Source organism: Galeopterus variegatus, unplaced genomic scaffold (genome assembly GCF_000696425.1).
Source record: "Galeopterus variegatus unplaced genomic scaffold, G_variegatus-3.0.2 Scaffold5568, whole genome shotgun sequence".
Taxonomy (NCBI): domain Eukaryota; kingdom Metazoa; phylum Chordata; class Mammalia; order Dermoptera; family Cynocephalidae; genus Galeopterus; species Galeopterus variegatus.
This window is the reverse complement of record NW_007731679.1, coordinates 854-17,971: the sequence shown is the minus strand read 5'-3', so window position 1 is coordinate 17,971 and position 17,118 is coordinate 854. Positions and strand designations below refer to the sequence as shown.

At 39.9% G+C, this 17,118-nt stretch overlaps 1 protein-coding gene across 1 annotated transcript in view; it reads left to right on the top strand.

Annotated features, from left to right (window-relative positions):
* Positions 1 to 15,947, top strand: part of LOC103605067 (E3 ubiquitin-protein ligase ZFP91-like) — a 121,738-nt gene extending 105,791 nt beyond the window's left edge. Inside the window, exon 3 of the mRNA XM_008589652.1 lies at positions 15,328 to 15,947. Coding sequence (XP_008587874.1) covers positions 15,328 to 15,838 — 511 coding nt within the window. The 3' untranslated portion in view covers positions 15,839 to 15,947. The remainder of the gene's footprint in view (positions 1 to 15,327) is intronic.
* Positions 15,948 to 17,118: the final 1,171 nt, after the last annotated feature.

The following is a 17,118-nucleotide window of genomic DNA, read 5'->3' as shown; positions in this document are numbered from 1 at the left end:
AAATAAGCAATTTATAGGTACAGGCTAAGAGATCCAAAATTAATAGACTAAGTCTGAAAAAACTCTGCAGCAGTGAGTGGACTGATTTATCTTTCCTTGATTAGAATCTTCTATATGGTGAAAGAAGGAATTTAGTGTTTTTTCAGTTTATAAGCAAAATTTATTTTTATAATGTTTATTCTTGTGCAAACGATTAATTATGAGTTATAAAGATGATAGGTATGTTTTATTAGTGGCTACTGAGTGATAGAGAGGCACCCTCATGCCTTCCAGACATGATCTCAATTATCTACTGCTTCTCTATGCTAATCCTGGGTGGAGAGTTGGGACTTTTTATAGTAACAGTTGCCATGCTGGATAGAGAGGAAAGACTGTCAACCTGGAAACCTGGAAATCTAGATTTCAGGTCCTACTTTGTAGTAACAAACTGTGTGACTTTTAGAAAACCTGTTTACCTCAGGCCTTCATTTCCTTACCTGTTAAGGCAAAAATAAAGTTTCAACTAAATGACCTCTCCCAATGCTTCTAGCACAGACATGCTATGAGTTAAGTGTGTTTTATTTATATCCCTGTGTTTGGAAAGATATTATCTTCTTGAGCAATGGAAAATCAAGCCACTCTTTATGTAGTAAAAGTAAACCTGGGGCTGCCCACTGCCTTTAATACAATCAGGAAGTCCTGGCCACCAGCTGCTGGGAGCATAACAGGTCAAGTAGCTGATAATGATGTGATGACCACAGCAGCCATGAATGATCAATTACTAATATCAGCTGATATGCATTGTTCAGATATTACCTTATTTATTCTCACCACAACCTTGTGAGGCACATTTTACATATGAGAAAATTGAGGTCTAGAGAGTTTAATAACTTGTCAAAGAACATGAACCTGGTAACTGTTTGAACCAGCATTCAAATCCAGGTTCTGCTTGAGTCTTGAGTCTCGAATTCTGCTTGAACCTCGATCTCTTAAGCTCCACTGTCTCTATCTGCAAAACCCATTGTCCTTCACTTGACAAATATTTACTGTAGATATATCATTTTCCAGGCATTGCTCTGGAATAGATAGTTGGGATAGATCACAGAACAGACAAAAAGCCTTGTCTCATGGAGCTTACATTCTAGGGAGATAGTATCAGTAGAGATAAAAAATAAGTTATATGGTATTTTAGCAGGTGGTGAGTGCTATGGAAAAAGAAAAAGTGAAGCTGGGTGAAGAGAGAGGGAATGTATGTGATGGAGTGGGGTGGGTTGCAGTCCTCAACTGAGCAGTCAGGGTGGGCATCATTGGGGTGGTAAGTTTTGATAAAGGACTTGAGGGAGGTGTGGGCATTAGTTCTATGCATATCTGATGGAAGAACATTCAGGGCAGAGAGAACCGCACAGCTCTAAGTGGGGAGAGTGCCTGGTTTTAGCAGTTCAGTTATTTATGACAGAGAAAAAGCCAGAATAAAGTGAACACTGAGAACCTAATTTAGACACTAACATTCCTCCTCATGGGTGTGTTTGTTTCAGAAGCAGGCTGACCTCTTCTTTTCTTCCTGTCATCTTTTCTTTTTGTTGATATGTTCCATTCTGCTTACCCAACAGTCTACTTGAAAAGTTTCTTGTTTCCCACAGGAGGCTTTTTTTAAGTCTTCATTTCACTTTGCTCTAATTGCAGCAGTTCTCAAGCTTTCTGATCTCTGGACACTTGTATACTATTAGCCAAGGATATAAGTCACTGTCACAGGCAGTGGGTCAACATATAGCCTAGGCAACAGGAAGACAGAAGACAGTGGGAAGGGTGTCTCATCCTCCCTTTGCCACCGTGGTCCTCACAGGGCTAGAAGTGAAGCAGTCAATCAATATTCTATACCTTAGGGCATTGCTTCTTCAACTTTAATGTGCATCCAAATCACCCAGGAATCTTGTAAACATGCAGATTCCAGGTTAGTGGGTTTTGAGTAGGGCCTGGGATTCAGCATTTTTTACAAGCTCCCAGGTGATGCTGTTGCTGTTGGCTGGGGGTGAAATTGTGTACTCTGGAGATGGTCTGACTCTGCACTTCTAGCTAGTGTCACACTACCCAGCACAACCAAGCTAGGTAAACTGTGTACCATTAGCAGATCTGGGACAGCCAGGTTATTGAACAGAAAAATGGACAATGCCACCCTCAGAGCAATCCAGTGGGCCTACCAACCACATGTTATAATGCTAAGTGTCTTCACCTAACCTATTGCCTAAAACCTTCAGTGGCTTCCTACTTACCTGAAAACATAACTCAGACTCCTTACCCTGGTTCACAAGACCCTCAATAGTCTGGCCTCTGTGGACCTCTTCAACCTTCACTATAATCATTTTCCCTCACTCACCAGGGCGCAGCCACAGTGACATCATTTCAGTTCCAGAAGGGGCTTGAATTCTCAGTTTACTTGGTGATGGCCTATAGAATAGGTCAATAGTCTGGCCTCTGTGGACCTCTTCAACCTTCACTATAATCATTTTCCCTCACTCACCATGGCGCAGCCACAGTGACATCATTTCAGTTCCAGAAGGGGCTTGAATTCTCAGTTTACTTGGTGATGGCCTATAGAATAGGTTTTCTAATCATTTGCTCGGAGTACAGCAAAGATACTTCAAAAGAACTCCAAGAAGAATTTTGGAGATAATTTATTTAATAAATGCAATAAGTTAGTGAGAAGAAAGAAATATTTTTGGATTTTAAAAAAACACCTATTCAATCAGCAAACTTTTATTGCATACCTACTAAGTGCCAGGCATTTAAGAAATGTCAATAAACAAAACAAAGATTTCTATCCTTGTGGAGCTTTTTTAGCATGAGAGACAGACAGTAAACAATAAAAAGAATAAGTAAATTAGGTGGTGCTGTTAAGATGTGATAACTGCTATGGAAAAGGTAATAGAGCAGAGAGAAGGGGGTTGAGAAAGAGGGGTACAGATGGGAAAGAAAAGATGACATTCGAGCAAAGATCAATAGAGGTGAGGAAATTATCTATTGAGATGATGTCGGGAAAAGGGTCTTTGTACAAAGGCCTCAAGGTTGCCAGCTAGGCCAGTATGATCAGAGCAGGATAAGTAGGCCATGTGTTCAGTGAGACAACAGGCTGTGTGCATGTGACTACGTAGGGCCACCTATTTTAGATTTATGTATATATATGTTTTCCAAATGTTAATTACGCTTTGTACAAAGGCCTCAAGGTTGCCAGCTAGGCCAGTATGATCAGAGCAGGATAAGTAGGCTATGTGTTCAGTGAGACAACAGGCTGTGTGCATGTGGCTACGTAGGGCCACCTATTTTAGATTTATGTATATATATGTTTTCCAAATGTTAATTACAGGGGATGAGGAGACCATAAAATGTTGATGATATTCCACTTTTCTCTAACTCCTATTTTCTCAGGTGACTAGTTTTAGGGAGAACTTATTTCAATCTCTGTTATTTTAAAACTGTACAAACTTATTTTAATTGTATTAAACTTGTTTTAAGTTGTGTAGTTTCTGGAGTTAAATAGTCAAATGAAACAGGCTTCACTAAAATGGCCCAGTACTGAAACTTTTGTTTCCTTCTTGCAGTGCAGGCAGAAATGATTTAAATGAGTATTTGAGCCCTTTAACCTCCTCTCCAGGTCCCAAATAAAAGAGTTGCTTCTGCCTCAGCTAAAGGGAGAAGTCACTTTGACAGATCCTCAGGTTCCAGTCAAGGGGACCCTTGGTAGGGGACTGTCCTCTCCTAAGCAAAAAGTAACTTCCCAGTCTGGTGAGGCTCCCTAGGCCACCTGGAGAATAGAAATGTGTAGTGTCATGCTGAATGGTATGTAAAATGCTCCAGAGGGTACCAGACCAGCAGCTTCAGCATCACCTGGAAACTTGATAGAGGTGCACATTCTCTGGTCTGGGGTTGAAGGGAAGTGGGGAACATTTATGAATGACTGAGGCCTCCATCCTTCCCTCTAGATCACAGTTTCTTGACCTGGCTGCACATTACAATCCGTGGGGAACTTAAAACAAAGCAAAACAAAATGAACACCCAATGCCATGTCTCTGTACTAGAGATTCCAATTCAATTAGTCTGGGGATAGGCAAAGAACATTAGTATTTTTTAACTCTCCTTAGGTGATTCTAATGAACAGAATTGCTGCAATAGAGCAGATTTTTCAAACTCAACACTATTGACACTGTGGACTGGATAACTTTTTGTTGCCGGGGACTGTCCTGTTCATTTCATGATGTTAAGCAGCATCCTTGGCTCTTACTTATTAGATGCCTACAGAACCCCTGACCCCACTTGTGAAAACCAAAAATGTCTTCAGATATTGCCAAATAACCTTTAAGGGCAAAATTGTCCCAGTTGGGAACCATCACAATAGTTCTCAAAGTTTAGTGCAACGATGCCCAGTAGAGATATCATTCTAACTACATGTGAAATTGTAAATTTTTTATTAGCCACATTAAAATAAGTGACATAAAACAAGTGAAATTAATCTTAATAATATAATTAATTTAACCCCATATATCCAAAATAGTATTTCATCATGCATTCAGCATAAAAAATTAAGGTATATTACATCCTTTTTTCAAGTCCTTGAAATCAAGTATGTAATTTATACCCACAGCCTGTTTCAGTTCAGACTAGCTACATTCTGAGTGCTCAGTAGCTGTGGGTGGGGCTCAGCAGGCATGAGAATCACCTTGAGAACTTGGTAAAATACAGATTGCTGGTACCCCTGTCTCATCACCTCCCACCTCTACCCCTGCTCCAGTTTCTGATTCAATAGGACTGGGATGAGGCCTGAGGATTTGCATTTTAAACAGGTTTCCAGGTAATGCTATAGCTGCTGGTCTGGTGACAACATATTGAGAACCACTGACATAGAGAAACCCCAGTGCCTAGTTATTCAAAAATGTGGTTTGTGCACAACCAGCAGCACCTTGGAGCCTGTAAGATGTATATAATCCCAGGCCCTGCCCCAGACTTACAAATCTGATTTACTACATTTTCTGCATTTTAAAAATAAGATCCCTAAGTGATTTGAATGTCCATTAGTGTTAGTACATGAGTTTCCTGACTAAAACCTCCTGTCAGTCTCTATCACAGTGGTCAGTTTGTCATTTTAGAAATTTTCTCAGTTCTTTTTCTCTGTTTTTTCTGTGAAACTAAAAAGTGTGAGATTTTGTTTTATTGAGATTTTGTTTTATTTTTTCTTTTCTGTTACCCAGGGCCTAGTATGGTGTCTTCACATAATGGGTACGTGAATATCTATGGAATTAATGATTCCATAAAAGGAGAGAAGACTGGGGACAATGATTAGATATGTTCTTCAGCTTTAGAGATTTAAATAAAAGCATGTTTGGAGATTAGTTGGATACGAGGGGTCGGGAGCTGATTGCGTGGTTCCTGCTGGCTGAAAGTTTGGTCTTTCCTCTAAGCTTCACCTGTACCTAAGGAGTATACATGACTCACTTTGAAAGGATTGCTTTGGTAGGGAGCTTGTTCTCAGCCTACTTGTCAGATTCCTGGCAAGGTGGAGCTCCACTCTCTTCCCTTTAGAGGAATGGAAATGCTCTACCCGTTTGTGACATCACCAGCACCCAGGAAGTCTTGCTAGGACGGCTCTCCTCAGGACTGTGAATGCCCTTTAAGTGTCAGTGACCACGCCACATTTTTCACACTTCTGTAACCCATTGGCATTCCAATGTCATCACATTCAAACTGACTCAGTCCTAAATAATAAAAAACACTATTAACAGGGTGGAAATTTGGTTTCCAAAGGGAATTACTAATGTTGCAAATCCTGGCTAAAGTATATATTTTTTCACATATGAAAATAGTCTCCAGACTCTTGGATCAGTTTCATTTTTTCTTGTGATTTTAATAACAAGAATAATTTCTTCATACTTCTTTTGGGAAAAGACAGCAAACTTTTTTTTTTTCTTCACTGTTGAGATTTAGTGTTAACAAAGTATGAATTAACCAATGGATTTGTGAACTCAGCCTGTATATATTAATGTGCACAAACAACTTTGTGTGTAGACAGATGGAAAGATGAAGTAATCCAGTGGTCACTGTCAGAGGAGGGTCAAAGTAGGAAAAAAAAAAAAAAAAGCAGAAATGAGCAACATTTCATAATATTCTTTGCAATTTACTTCATTGCCCTTTCTCTTACTGAGCTTCCTTTCCCTCATGGCAGGCTGTTGAAAAACCCTGAGACTAAGGAAGAGTGAAATGTTTGTTCTATGGTTTCTAGGAGGATTTAAATGAGACATAATGGCATTAGTTAAACTAAAGAGTTTGATTATTGTAGGGCAATGGTTGTCTAGGGGGCAGGAGGGTAGGAGTGGCACAGCTGGCTGAGATGACATTCCCTGCTTGTCAACATCACTGTCCTAGAGATGTGCTATGATGTTTTGTAATTGAAGAAGATATAATTTTAAAAGTATGGCATTTGTTGTTTGTTGGTTTTTAGTTTCAAGCTATTTCTTTCATAAATCTGAAAGAGAGTTGATGGAGGATGGGGGGAGTTGGTGCCATATAATCACAGACACATATGGAGTGAACGCTTTGCAAATAGGGCTTATCTATGATTATGATGAAAATAACTAATTAATCTATGAAACATATATCAGGAAATGAGGAGCATAGATGAGATTTGCTCTGACTCACTCAATGAATCTGGCAGTTTTGGAAATAGGCCATTTCTCCAGATTTCCTCACGGTTTAGTGGGAATGCCTTTACATATGAAGCCTCCAATAAAAATTTCCTAATGTATCTCTAGTGATTGGAAGATAATTCTGCTCCAATGCCTTTTGCTCTGGCAATCACAGTTTAGCCACTCACGAGGAAACACCTTTGTTCTGAACCCTCAGGTAAGTGTGAGAACTCCCTGGTCAGCCTACCTCTTTCCTCTACTGGTACTTAACCAGTGAGCAGTGATGGGCTAGCTGCAAGGGTGGGTACTGTACTGAAGCAAGGGATGGTGGCTGTGCAGGGGCAATACAAAGTGAAAATAAAGGGAACACTACATATCACAAGCATGAAGGTTGGCACAGCTACTAAGAAGGACAAGAGAAGAGGACAAATATGAGACTGAATTAAAATGAGAGTTAAAGTTGCAGGTGCTGATAAGGTTTAGCAGAAAAGTTACGGTAAAAAAACATTTTTTAGAGATTGTACTACCTCTGCACATTGCCTCATCTATCTCCATGGTAACTGTAAAGACACCACACTGACAATCTTCCCACTGAGTCGGTGAGGAAACTGAGGCATGAGACATATAGTTACATATCTAACTCTCCGGCGCACTTAGGGCTAGAGATAAAGTGAGAACTAGAACTTTGAACTTTCTTTGAAATCTTCTCTGGGAACTCTTTTAGTTGTGTGATTGATATGTGTAGTTTTCAGTGTTTACGAGCATCTCATAACCATTCCCAAGACAATGCTCTGTGAGGAGAATTGTATTGATGAGCTCAGGCTGCTGTCACAAGACCATAGACTCGGTGGCTTAAATAATCGTTTATTCCTCACAGTTCTGGAGGCTTGGACATCCAAGATCAAAGCACTGGTAGATCTGGTGTCTGATGAGGGCTCACTTTCTGGTTTGCCAACAGAAAGCTGTTTTCTCCTTGCATCCTCACATGGCTGAGAGAGAGAGAGAGATTATCTCTCCAGTGTCTTCTTATAAAAGCACTAATCTCATTCATGGGAGCTCCACTCTCATGACCCAAATACTTCCCAAAAGTCCCACCTCTAAATATGTCACATTGGGGATATAAGCTTTAACATATGAATTTTTGGGAAACACAAACATTCAGTCTATAGTAGTTGTGATGTATAACATCTGTCCCTATCACTTAAAACAGGGACAATAGACATTCTGATCTAGGTCCTAGCTCTCTTTCATCTAAAACTGTCGATTCCCAGTTTTCACTGTGGAGCAAAATAGGCATGATTGTTCATGCAAGGACTCTGCAGTTTAACTGCTTTATGAATGCGTCCTCTGTATCTATTGATGTCTTTCTAACCCTTTGGAGTCTGGCAACTGCAGTCACTTAAAAATATATTTCTCTCATTAATAAGGTAGTTACCATTACTTATTCTTCAATTTTCAAATGTTTTATAGTTGATAATGAACCCTCATGGTTTCTTGTTGAAGCAGATAAGTTGGAAAGAGGATCAAGTCTATTAGAGCTGAAATTAACCTGTAATCAGCCTGAGGACAAAATGGGTAATATTGCATTCAGATGTTTGAAGGACATGCTATTGTTTGTTAAGAAATATTAATGTTTTGAAGCTCTTGTAAAACAGTTTGATCTCTAGATTGCATGTTTTGTTACAAGTGTTTGTTTTTTTTTTTTGCTCTGGTTATTAGTAGTAGGGGATATGTTTGTTTTCCACATTGAAAAAATGGCGAGAACAAATATCAACAAATCCTCTGCACGTACTAATTGGCTCAAACACAGTGTGTCCAATCTACCTGTGTCACCATGGGTCATCCTGAAGGCATCTGTTTATACTCCTTCAGTTGACCTTCAAGTAAAGGCTGTGTCCTTAATGTCCTAAATTTCCCCATTCATGTTCTCTCAGCACAGATTTATCCTAAATCAACTGATGTTTTCAGCCTGTATAAACTTTAGGGATAATAAGATCTGGAAATTTACCACCCTGTAACTAAAGCATTATTTTATAATTGAGTTGGCAGGTTTATTTAGTTGAATTCTCCAAGAGATTCACTCTGAATCTGACCTAGTTTACAAGCTTATGAGTCTGATTCTTTGAGGGAGGTACTAGAAGATCCATCAAGCTGGTTGTGACTCCCAGGTAAGGAATTTACTTGAGTAATCCACTGAGTGTGTAGCTATGCTCTCCACCTGTGAGTCTTTGAGTGGCAGTTATGATTAGATACATAGATGGCCTGGTAAGGTTGTTTTAGTCATGAATACTTTACACAAACATAAGAAGTGTAACAGCACTGGATTTTGAGTCCTCATAGGTCATCTTCTTCCCACGAACACACCTTACAGGAATCTACTATAGCACAGCATTAGAATGAAATATGTACCAGGTGAGTCTTCAGGTGACGTATTCTTTTTTACTGATCTTGGGGATAAGAATTCAAACCACTGTATGTAACATAATTTTCAAGTAGGGGCAATTTCTTGATTGTAAAGTGATATATTTACAATCAATGTAAGGTGATAAGAAAAGGAATTTGTTGTGTTAGAACTCTGAAACTAGCTTCTCACACATTTTTAAAGGTTGATTTGCACATAGTATCAACTTAGTCTCATGTTTTACTACCAGGAGGAAGGAAGCTACAAGACTGGGACTGGAATGTTAGAACTCTGAAACTAGCTTCTCACACATTTTTAAAGGTTGATTTGCACATAGTATCAATTTAGTCTCATGTTTTACTACCAGGAGGAAGGAAGCTACAAGACTGGGACTGGAAGCATTTTTTAACAAGAACCTTGATTACTCTTATGACCAGGCAAATTTGGGAACTTCTACCTTAGTGGATACTGCAGGAAGCCTCTAGGATCTCTAATTACAGCCAGCCCTTTCATCGCATTTTAATTTTTCAAAGTACATTCCATCTTAGCTTGTTCTGTAAAGTAGACAGGTCAAGTATTCTACCTCCATTTTACAGATGAGATGTTAACCAACCGAACTCAGCTAACATCTCTTGGAAACAGGAGCAATCAAAGAGTTTGAAGTGTTAGGGTTAGCTACTCCCCATAACTGCATGGCCAAGTTGTAATGAGAGCACATTTCAGATGACAGTCTGCAAGACGTATGGACATTGGCTACACATTTATTAGAGAAGCAGGCATGAATGGGTCTGTAAGTCTGATGAAGCTCTAGTGCAACCTTATAAGAAAGGTTCACTTGAGTCATGCACTGACAACATTCAGAGGCTAGATTCTGTGCCCTCCTAAACTATTGGCTGGACACCGATTAGTGACTAAGGTGATGTGCTGTCCCTAAAGGACTAAGGGTATAGGTGTCAGTGGTTTCTTACATTCTGTTAAGGCAAAGGTGAAGAGTGTCTCTAAAATGTTTTAATCACTCCATATGTCTCGAATACTAATTAATTTCGTCAGTGAGGGAGCCCAATTCTAACATTCTTCATGATAATTACCAAGTTACTAGAAAACCTATTTATGATTTTCAAAATATGCTGTTTCTCTGCCTTTATCTTTTTCCACTAGGTATGTCCTATTCATTTTTTAAGATATGAAGTTAAGTACCATCTCTTCTTGGAAGTATTTCCTGGTCCTGTGGGACTTTCTGACTCAAAGTCCATCAGTATCACTTGGGAGCTTGTTAGAATTGCAAATTGTCAGCCCCACTCAAGACCTCCTGACCCAGATTCTTCATTTTAACAAGATCCCAAGTGATTCAAAAGCACAGTAAGGTTTGAGAAACACTATTCTAGAAGTTGCATGCCCCTCATTTTTGCCTGCTAATATACCATACAACTGTGATCTTACCTCTCTTAGAACACTTATCACATTGAATTACATAGTAATTTGTGGAGTATACATACAGCAAATGTATTTCACAGTGCCTGGTTTTCCAAAGCCTTGCAATTTCCGGTTTGGCCTAGCTTCTTAGAAGTACATATAAAATGTTGACCTTGCAAGGGACAGGAAACTTTCCCCAGGCTAGTCTCTATTGTAAGATAAAGAATTGTAGCACAGCAAGGTTGCTGGCTCAAAGGACAGACAGGTTACTGATTGATATGTAAAGATACTGGGAAATTGCTGTAAGAAGAGAATGTTTGCTAAGATCAAGCTTTTGTTGGTGGATCAATTTCTTGAAAATTGCATTATGGAACGTCACCTTGCTTGTCTTACTGAATGTTACCAGCTTCTATTGTTTAACCTGTTAAACTATACTTAGCAAAAACCCCACCTATGTTCTCTTCCTTTAACTTCCTGGTCTGGAGAATAAAGGTGAGAAGAGAACCCCAATTCGAAGTTAATTTCCCCAATGGAAGGAATGCCTCTATCTTGAGGGTTCCAGGAGATTAACCCCTTTTTGGGGCTTCTCACTGCTCAGAAGAGATGGGCTTTGAGTAATCTTTGGTGGCTTCATCACCCAGGGGAAAGGGGTGACAAATCCATGGGAGGCAAAGCAACAGTTATTAATACTTTTTGACCATTCTTCTAGGTCAGCCATCATGTCTTTCTCATTTCTGCATTCTTGTCATGTGGAGCATATTGGGTGCTCAATTCATGTTGGACAAATGAACATGTAGACTCACCTATGGCAAAATTAGTTGCTCAGATCTAAATGCAGGTTTCTCAGACTTTCAATTGGCTTATGCATCCTGACACATTCAAAGTCAGAAGGTGAGTAGAAGTCAGGGCAGTGACCAGCTTTCCAGGGCTACCAACAGGAAAGAATTGGGTGTTGGACCTAGCAGCCAGACAGGAGTAGTGTGACGGGAAATTCACAAGGGATGGATTTTGTGTCAAGATAGGTGAATGGATATAGGGGGAGGGTAGAGTCACTTAAGGAGATCATATATTTCAGGGGTTCTGAATATGTTTTCTGTCCCAACTCCCCCAAGAGATTAGGCAGATTTCCAGCAGTATGAGAGGCTAACTGTAACAGAGGTTTTCACTAGGACTTCTCCCTCAACCATATAATTCTGCTTCAACCCATACCCCATCTTTCTTGTTAGACTCACTAAAATAAGTGGCAGGCTCAATGTCTGGTGTTTTGGATAGGACAGGAGGGCACTGAGAATTAACAGGTACCAAGTGCACATATTGAGTGTGGAATCAAGTTTTTGGAATAGGTGGGTAGCTTTAGATGCCAAACCTGGCAGGTTAGGTTTAGGTGTCTAAGAATCTTAATCAGCATACAGTAGGAGATAGCAGGTAATAAGAGGCCCCACCAGAGTGAGGGTTGGTCCAAATCCACGAGGCCCAAGCCCAGAACACCTGGACAATACTTGTTCTGCTTCTTTCTCTGTAAACCAAGTTTCTTTGGGGCTGGGCACTGTTAACTAAGGTCTTAATGATGGCTAAAGGTAGATAGAAGGTTTGGGGCCACCACAGATGGAAGTTTTAGTGCCTATCCAGAATCCAGAAGGTGGAGATAGAATAATATCCATTCTATGATTAAGAAGAAAACATTTTTCTCCTTTACTGTGGTTGGTTTTTAGGGATGGTAATCACAAACCTGGAATGGGGTAGGGGATCATATTTAGAGAAGGGGAAAGGGTTACAAAGCTAGTCAAGGCTTTTGGTCTAAGGCAGGGAATTTAAAATAGAATGCCCAGGGAAGCCAGGTACAAAACCAAACCTGGGGTGGAGGCAACAGCAGCATAATGAAACGCAAGTGCTCTGTTTGAAGGGCCAGCACCAACTGATAGTGTCGATTTAAAATAGAATGCCCAGGGAAGCCAGGTACAAAACCAAACCTGGGGTGGAGGCAACAGCGGCATAATGAAACTCAAGTGCTCTGTTTGAAGGGCCAGCACCAACTGATAGTGTCACGTGGGAATCTGGACTCGATTTCTCAAATATAGAAACCAAATCTACATTTTTAAATGAAATATCTCTACTTTTAAACCCTGGCAATTAATTTCAAAGGCATATGAAAAGTATATTGATGCTGTAGGGCAAGAGTCAGTTTGATGGTTGCCAGTTGGTGACATCTGGTCTCTGGAAACTTTTTGGCTATAGGGATTTCAGGACTTCTGTCTCCTGGGTGCTTTGGCGTCTGTCTCTTTGTGTTCTTTTAAGAACCAAAAAGACTTGGATAGAAACCAAGAAAGGCAAACAAGAAGCCGGTTAGTTAGTGCTTGTCGTTTAAATAAAATCAATCATCTCTAAACATCTTCTAACTCACCAAAATAAAAAACAACCAAACACAGGGGAAATCAAATGAAAGGCAAAATCAACATCCAAAAACCTCAGCTTCTTCCTCAGTGTTTCCATGGATAGCAGAAATCACCTAATTAGTTATTCAACTAAGAAATCTGGTTCTCTTTTTCCACTCTTTTCCTCCCTGACATCCTATGACTATTCATGTCCAATAGAGTTCACCCCCTCGACACCCCCAACTCATCTCCTTCCCTCTCCAACCCTATCGCCATCAACCTCTATCAGGTTCTATCATATTTTGCCTGGATTATTCCAGAGGTCTCCTTATTGGTATCTCTAACTGACTTCATGATAAAATAAAACAAACAGGCTCTATAAATTTTCTTCTAGTACTAGGTCTGCAGCTGGAGTCTGTGGCTGAATACACAAGGATGGTTGAGGGCTGAGGTTTTTCTCACCTGGGGTGCATGAGACAGGAGACCAGAATAATTTTTAGTAGTGGCTGGATCTGCTGGAGTAATTTCCAGTTCCAAAATTAGAACAGAATATCATACAGGTCAACACAGTCTGGGAAGTCTTGTCTCCCCCTTCCAGTTCTTATGGGCTATCTCTGGCTATATATTCATATATTTATAAAAACAGGGCCTTGAATTTAGGTGAGTTTCTGAAAAATGTACAAAAATGAGATGAACTGGATTAAGCAATGATTGTTTTATACCATCTATCTTGCCAATACCAATGGTCTATTAGAAACTTTAATGTCCATTGGTTAAGTGGCTTTGATCAAATAATTAATTTTAGATAAAACATGCAACACAAAACATTGGGATACAGATATCTTTCCTCAAAGTTAGGCAATCCTCTGGCCCAAAGTGTTGACCTGGGGAGCATGTCTTAGAGACCTTCCAGGTCTGATTTAGACACATCCCAGAAGGATCACAGTCACTGACCAATTTTTCTAATGCTAACTTGGGGAATGAATGATTATAAAATAATTAATTCAGGTCTATCAGTGGCTGTTAAGGAAAATAAGGGATCACATTGGTAAATGTCTACTAGCTTGGTTTTAGCTGCAAGGCCCTATATTTAGACTGTCTGGGTGAGAGTTAAAAGGTTATATCAGTTACTAGCTATGAGATCTCAGATAAGCTACTTATCCATAATAAGTGCTAATTCCCTCATTTGTACAAAGGGAAAAATATCATCACCTACCCCATATTTTGTGGTGAGGATTAAATAAGAAAGCTCCTAAATCTCTTAGCAAAATAGCTGGCATATAATAAGCAATGGTGAGATGTGACATTATACTTATTCCTCAATGAAAGTCTATCCCCATCTCTCCTTGTATCAATATAAAATCATTTTAATCATGCTCCTAACAATCAAAATCCAAATATTTGGAGGAATCTCAGAAGGACAAATACTCTTAATAACTTTTGAATCTATAATATATTCTCATGGCTCAAAATTCAAAAAGCAAAAAAGAGCTGAAAGCCTTTAAATGACTGATCTTTCTCAGCCACAAAGTTTTCTTCCCACAGATACCAATGTTACCAGTTTTTCAAATACCTTAGAGAAAATTGATGCATTTACAAGCACAAGCAAAAGGTATTTTTCTCAACTGCATTTAAGTGTTTTTAAATCTGAATCTTTATCATAGTGATATGAAGAAGTATTTTTCACAAGAACCGGAGGCTCTGCCACTTAAGTCTACTGTTATTTTTCCAAGACCATATCTAAAAGTTGTCTTGCATCTAGGCTCTAGCACTGTGAGACACATCTTATGGATCTAATATTTGTGCCAAATATTATCTTGTTGCATACTGAATTTGTACCACTGTTCAACATGGTTAGACCCAGATGATAAAGAACTTGCTGTGCTTAATCAAATTGACTGGGTACTTGAGTATCCTGATGCAAATATATTTTCCTTATAAAAACTATTCTGCCCTTGGCAAGGCACAGGAAGTCTGAAATTAGCTCTGTTCTTTTCAATGAGTTTCAAAAAGTAGTCCCTGAGGTAAGACAACAAAATCCCGTGGTAGAACTGCAGTTTTGAAAGGAGTTTTTAGGAAGATTCTTCTTTCTTCTCTATTTATTCCTCCCAGACTGAATATAATGTTTCCAAACTATAATGGGGTGTATTAGTCTGTTTCTATTGCTTATAACAAAATACCTGGAACTGACTAATTTATAAGAAAACAAAATTCATTGCTTACAGTTTCCGAAGCTGAAAAGTCCAAAGTCCAGGGAACACATCTGCTGAGGGTCTTGGTGGTGACTTCAGTGATGCAGGGTATCACATTGTGAAATGGCAGAAGAGGAGAAAGAGAGAGAGGGAGGGAGGGAAGGAGGGAGGGAGAGAGAGAGAGAGAGAGACTCTCTCTTCTTTTAAAGCTTTCAGAACCACGCCCCTGACCACCATTTTAAATACATCCTCTATGACATTATTACTGTGATCAGTCTTTTCTCTTTTACTTTACTTAGATGTGAGATCTGTGGATTTACTTGTCGACAAAAGGCATCTCTTAATTGGCACATGAAGAAGCATGATGCAGACTCCTTCTATCAGTTTTCTTGCAATATCTGTGGCAAAAAATTTGAGAAGAAGGACAGCGTAGTGGCACACAAAGCAAAAAGCCACCCTGAGGTGCTGATTGCAGAAGCTCTGGCTGCCAATGCAGGCGCCCTCATCACCAGCACGGATATCTTGGGCACTAACCCAGAGTCCCTGACACAACCTGCAGATGGTCAGGGTCTTCCTCTTCTTCCTGAGCCTTTAGGAAACTCAACCTCTGGAGAGTGCCTACTGCTAGAAGCTGAAGGGATGTCAAAGTCATATTGCAGTGGGACAGAACGGGTGAGCCTGATGGCTGATGGAAAGATCTTTGTGGGAAGCGGCAGCAGTGGGGGCACTGAAGGGCTGGTCATGAACTCAGATATACTCGGTGCTACCACAGAGGTTCTGATTGAAGATTCAGACTCTACTGGACCTTAGTCAAGGGAAGACTTTGGGCACTGGGACAGCTCAGACTTTGTATTTAAATGATAAAAAGGACAAAAAAAAATTTAAAGCATTTAAAATCTAGTAAAATAACTGAAGGGCCTGCTCTTTCCATTGTGAATCACAGCACACACACACATATACCCCATTCCCATCCCCTGTTCTCCCTCTGTTGTCCCCCTTATAAAATTGATGTTGTCTTTACCAGAAAGGTAGACAAAAAAGAAGCAGGAGCAGCTCTTAAATGAGTGTCATCCTCATACCAGTTCCAGCCAGTGTCAGACTTCTGCTCATCGGCACATCCCCTTTTCAACCTGTAACTGATGTGCTCTGGATCAGCTTTTCACTCTCAATAGTATATACTGTCTTCTAAATCCCTTCTCTTAATCTACTGCTGCCCATGGTTCTGGCTTCTATCCACTATGGCACATTTATCCTCAAATATTATAAAATTCTAAATCTCTGGAGGCTGGCAGCTTGACTTGGCACTTTAGGGCCCCTTAGCAGGGTGAGCTGTTAAAACAGCACATATCTCTCACCCCCTCTTCCTCCATTCCCCACTGGGTTTTGGAAAGGAAGGATACATGGTGACCACCTCCCTCTTCTTTGATTCCAGCACCTCAGTCCCCCTCCCAAAACCTCTATATGGCTCTCAGTGGTGCTCACTTGGCTTGGAAGCAGGCTCCCAAGAGGGAGGGGGTTGCCTTCTACACAGTCTCTTTGACTGCAAGACAGGGCTCTGTATCAGTGAGACAGAAAAGTCCAAGGCTAATGGCAGAAATTTGCACTTTGAACATGTGTGTTTTTGTGTTGTGGAACCTGAGATTCCTTATTTATTAACGGAAAGTCTGATTTCTTTTTCCTTTTTTTTGTTGGGGGTGGGTGGGTTTTGTTGCTGTATTTTGTGGGCCTGGGAGAGATTAGATTATTCTGAAAGGGGATCCTTTCCATGAGAGGTACTTTGAAGGCAAGACATAGGGTTGAAGAAGCACAGCCAGCCTCTAAAATCATAGCTCTCCAGTGGCCTTTAAAGAAAGCTGGTCCTCAGCACTAACAAAATCACTACAATATCCTAGTGTGTTTTTTGTTTTTTTTTTTTTTTTTTTTTTTTGGAAGCCTTTTTATGACTGATTCAATTTCCTCACTCATCATTGGTCTGTTCAGATTTTCTTTTTATTTATAATTTAATCTTTCTACCTTAACCTTTTTAATTCGAATGTAGTAAAACAATTTTCAAGTTTAACCTGTTGGAGTCCACCTTGTCATAAATGTTG